Source organism: Bufo gargarizans, chromosome 2 (assembly GCF_014858855.1).
Source record: "Bufo gargarizans isolate SCDJY-AF-19 chromosome 2, ASM1485885v1, whole genome shotgun sequence".
Classification (NCBI taxonomy): Eukaryota; Metazoa; Chordata; class Amphibia; order Anura; family Bufonidae; genus Bufo; species Bufo gargarizans.
Genome location: NC_058081.1, coordinates 15,897,211 through 15,902,044, shown reverse-complemented (window position 1 = coordinate 15,902,044; position 4,834 = coordinate 15,897,211). Strand labels below are relative to the sequence as shown.

The window sequence follows — 4,834 nt, the reverse complement described above, 5'->3', positions numbered from 1 at the left end:
TTTTTTCCACCCTATTGAACCATTGAGGACTTCATTACTGCAGGAGAAAATGTTCTTAATCCAGAAATATGCATATTACTAAATTATAAATGCGGAATCAATGTACTACTGATTAACTCCCCCTCTCCTAAAAAGTCATATTTTGGTCTTGTCTTCCAGCTATGGCTACGTAAAGTGATGGACTAATAGCTGAAATTTCACATCAATCTCCTGTATGGATATATCAGTTAGAACAATGGACAACAACCAAACAACAGTCACAAAGTTCATTTTACTTGGTTTCCAAATTTATGAACCTTTCCACATATTGCTCTTTACTTTATTCCTGTTGACATATGTGATAACCCTCACTGGTGATTTTCTCATAGTGATTCTGGTGACAAGAAGCCATCGCCTCCAATATCCCATGTTCTATTTCCTCAAGCACCTCTCAGTTTCGGAAATATTGTTCACCTCTAATATCACCCCCAATATGTTGCATATCATTTTGAGACATGGTGGCTCCATGCCATTTGCTGGTTGTATCTTTCAGTTCTACATTTACATAGCCTCGGGGAGCTTAGAGTCTCTTCTTCTCACTGTTATGTCATATGATCGATATCTGGCCATATGTAACCCATTACGCTATGCTGACATGATGAACCTCCAGTTTTGTCGGACCCTCGTCTTAGCATCCTGGTTATTGAGCTTCACACTTGTTTTAATAACTGTTACTCTTTTATGTCAACTGAGCTTCTGTGGCCCCAATATCATTGACCATTTCTTCTGTGACTTTGCTCCTCTTGTGGATCTTTCCTGCTCAGATACATATGTCATCAGGTTGGAGGTTGTGGCCCTCTCTGTTCCTATAGTGGCCTCTACGTTTTCTTTTATTCTATGGACATATATTTGCATTTCCATCACCATACTCCATATTCAATCCACCACTGGGAGACGGAAAGTCTTCTCCACCTGCAGCTCCCATTTGGCATCTGTATGCTCGTATTATGGTCCACTCATTGTGATATACATGGTACCATATAAAAGGCATTCCATCAATGTGAACAAGTTTTTATCAGTTCTCTACACTGTATTTACACCATTCTTTAACCCTCTAATATACAGCCTAAGAAATCAAGAACTTCAACATGTTCTTTGGAGGCTACTGAACATTGAACATATATAGAAAGCAATGCTTGTTATATTACCATCAATAGTGTTGTTTAATAAGTTCATGTCAATTCATAGGATAAAATAATTAAAGGAATTGTGCAGGAGTAGAAAAAGGTCTACAATTTTATTTTTCTAGAAAGAGCACCACCCTTGTTTTGATCTGTGTTTGGCATTCAAAGGAATTAGGGCTCCAGTGCTAGTGGCCCTGGTGAAGTATTTTGTTATATAGGTAAAAATACTGGGAGAAGCAGCAGCCAGTCGGCTCTTCATGAGGTGGGAGATGGGCCTTGAGTATATTGATTAGTGTCTGATTCTTTTTTTTTTTTGTTTTTTTTTTTACACAACCCATTTCACTGGGGGTGGCAGGCTATGATCCTCCGTTTCTTGCAACAGTACACTTGTATTATATATCTCTTAGCATAAATAGTAAAAGTTACATTTATCTCAATAAGGGTGACCCTATACAGGGACTATTTTTTGGGTTATCAATAGGGTTAAGCGAACACCTGGAAGTTCGGGAACTTTGCCGCAAAGTTCGGGTTAGGGACCCAAACTTGACCCCGAACCCCAATGAAGTCAATGGGGACCCGAACTTTGGGGCACTAAAATGGCTCTAAAAAAGTAATAGAAAGGGCTAAAGGGCAAAACAGCAGATGGCATGTTACCACTAAATAGTGGTAAGAGCAGGACAATTGCCCTGCAAACAAATGTGGATAGGGAAATAAATTTAAATAACATAGAATTAAAAAAAAAAAGTTTAAAATAATGATCTTGAACTAGGAGGCAGAGGTTAAAGTGGAGTATGAGGTTGAGGAGGCGGTGGACGTGGCGGTGTATGTGGAAGCGGTGGTAGAGGAGGAGGATGTAGCCAACACTATATTTTTTATTTATTTATTTATTTTTTATAAATTTGGGAGGACCCCAAAACATTGGGAAATATAAAAAAGAAAACAAAGAGAAAGTGCGCTGCAGTATAACAATGGCTGGGTGCAGCCGGTATACATGTCTATTCTGCACAAGGTATGGACTAGTCCTAAGGGATCCATGCCTGGTTCGTTTTAATGAACGTGAGCTTGTCCACATTGGCAGCACCTCCAAGGCGTAAAGGGCAAGCTCAGGCCATGTGCCCAATTTGGAGACCCAGAAGTTGAAGGGGGCAGACCCGTCATTCAGTACGTGTAGGCGTGTGCACACATACTGCTCCAACATGTTGCTGAAATGCTGCCTCCTGCTAAGACGTTCCATATCAGCTGGTGGTGTTGCTTGTTGTGGCGTGCTGACAAAGCTTTTCCACATTTCACACATGCTAACCCTGCCTTCTGAGGTGCTGGCAGTGCCCCAGCTGTGTTGGCAACTTCTTCCTCCTCCTCTGCCTTCGCCTTGTGCTTCCACTGAGCCCCGGGTGTCAGGTGGGAATGCCCTCAGCAGCGCGTCTACCAGCGTGCGCTTGTACTCGTGCATCTTCTGATCACGCTCCAGTGACGGAATTAAGGAGGGCACATTGACCTTGTAGCGGGGATACAGCAGGGTGACCACCCAGTACCATTCGTACACCAGTATTCAGGCCTACAAAATAACCTTGAACGTTCTGTCGCCTATGTGCACCTGAGGAAAGTTCATTTGGGCGTGTAGCTGGCACAGATCGACCACGTCCTCACCCTGCAACAGGAGTTCCACCAACCCTAGCAGCACCACGACCAGGGCCACTTCCCTTATTTGATGCTCTCCTCATTCTTTGAGGTCACCCACTGAACTAACAGACAGATTAACTATATATTATTTTCCGTCACGTATGCAGTGCAGGTGTACTTCACGCAGTAAAAGGGTATATGACGTGCACCAATGTAATAGAATGATTAACTATTATATTTGTGTGTCAGGGGCACATAATACAATGTTGCATTGCACCCACAAAATAAAATCACTGTAGGTCACCCACAGAATTAACAGCCAGATTTATGATTAGCTTTCTGTGTCAGGGGTGCAAAGTTGGTGTATTGCACCCACAAAAAAATCACACTAACACTGTCCCTCACTTCAGCTGCCTGCTTTCTGTAGCTTTACTACTGAGAGCTGATGGGCGATGCTACACGTGATCCAGATTATATAGAGGCTGGGTCACATGATGCACGGGCCAATCACAGCTATGCCATTAATAGGCATGGGTGTGATGGCTTCTAAGGGCACACAGCTTAAATGCTTGTTCATTGGCTGCACTGCAGCCTTTCAACAAGCTTTATTAAATGCCTGAACGCCGAACTCAAACCCGAACTTTTCCGGCAAAGTTCGGGGTTGGGTCCGGGTACCAAAAATCATAAAGTTCGGTATGGACCCGAACTTTACAGTTCAGGTTCGCTCAACGCTAGATAGGGTTAAGCAGACCCGTGGATGTTCGGGTTCGCTGGGTTCGGCCGAACTTTAGGTAAAAGTTTGGGTTCTGTACTTTGGTGCTCTAAAATGGCTGTAAAATAGTCATAGTAAGGGCTAGAGGGCTGCAAAAGGAAGCAAAATGGGGATAATAGCAGGACAATTGCCCTGCAAACAAATGTGTATAGGTAAATGACTTAAAATAACATAGTAAAAAACATGGAAATAGGACAGCACCACTTACTGACATACATCAGTCCATCATTTAGCGACGGTGCTTGTGGTGTCAGGCCCCGGCCCAAGGGACCCGTCAATAGCCGAAAAAAGTTGGAAAAAAACCATAGCACTCCAATCTTCAATCCAATCGTGTATTTATTAACACCAAACAAAAGCAACGTTTCTACCCAAAAGTCTTTTTCAAGCTTGAAAAAGACTTTTGGGTCAAAACTTTGCTTTTGTTCGGTGTTAATAAATTCACGATTGGATTGAAGATTGGAGTGCTACTTTTTTTTCAAACTTTTTTCGGTTAAAATAACATAGAACATAGAAAAATAAAAAAATAATAATCTTGAACAAGGAGGCTGAGGTCAAAGTGGAGTAGGAGGTTGAGGAGGCGGTGGACGTGGCGGTGTAGGTGGAAGCGGCAGTGGAGGAGGAGGCGATAGACAACACTTTTTTTGTTGTTTTTTTATTTATATACTTTTTTCCTTTATTTTATTTATTTTTTTATAAATTTGGGAAGACCCCAAAACATTGGGAACTAGAAAAGAGAATGCAAAGAGAAAGTGCACAGGAGTATAACAATGGCTGGGTGCGGCCGATATACTCATCTATTGTGCAAGTCCTGTGGAATCCATGCCTGGTTCATTTTAATGAGCGTGAGCTTGTCCACGTTGGCTGTGGACAGGCGGCTGCGCTTGACTGTGATCACCCCCCCGCCGTGCTAAACACACGTTCAGACAATACACTACGTGCAGAATTATTAGGCAAATGAGTATTTTGACCACATCATCCTCTTTATGCATGTTGTCTTACTCCAAGCTGTATAGGCTCGAAAGCCTACTACCAATTAAGCATATTAGGTGATGTGCATCTCTGTAATGAGAAGGGGTGTGGTCTAATGACATCAACACCCTATATCAGGTGTGCATAATTATTAGGCAACTTCCTTTCCTTTGGCAAAATGGGTCAAAAGAAGAACTTGACAGACTCAGAAAAGTCAAAAATAGTGAGATATCTTGCAGAGGGATGCAGCACTCTTAAAATTGCAAAGCTTCTGAAGCGTGATCATCGAACAATCAAGCGTTTCATTCAA

The 4,834-nt window shown here is 42.3% G+C and overlaps 1 protein-coding gene across 1 annotated transcript; it reads left to right on the top strand.

Moving 5' to 3' along the window:
* Positions 1 to 235: 235 nt before the first annotated feature.
* LOC122925483 (olfactory receptor 2A12-like) lies at positions 236 to 1,165 on the top strand. Its single transcript, XM_044276839.1, has one exon. It carries the CDS (start codon positions 236 to 238, stop codon positions 1,163 to 1,165), a length of 930 nt encoding a protein of 309 aa, XP_044132774.1.
* Positions 1,166 to 4,834: the final 3,669 nt, after the last annotated feature.

Coding starts and splice junctions, on each gene's coding strand:
- LOC122925483 (XM_044276839.1), top strand. CDS start 236: ATGGACAACAACCAAACAACAGTCACAAAGTTCATTTTACTTGGTTTC.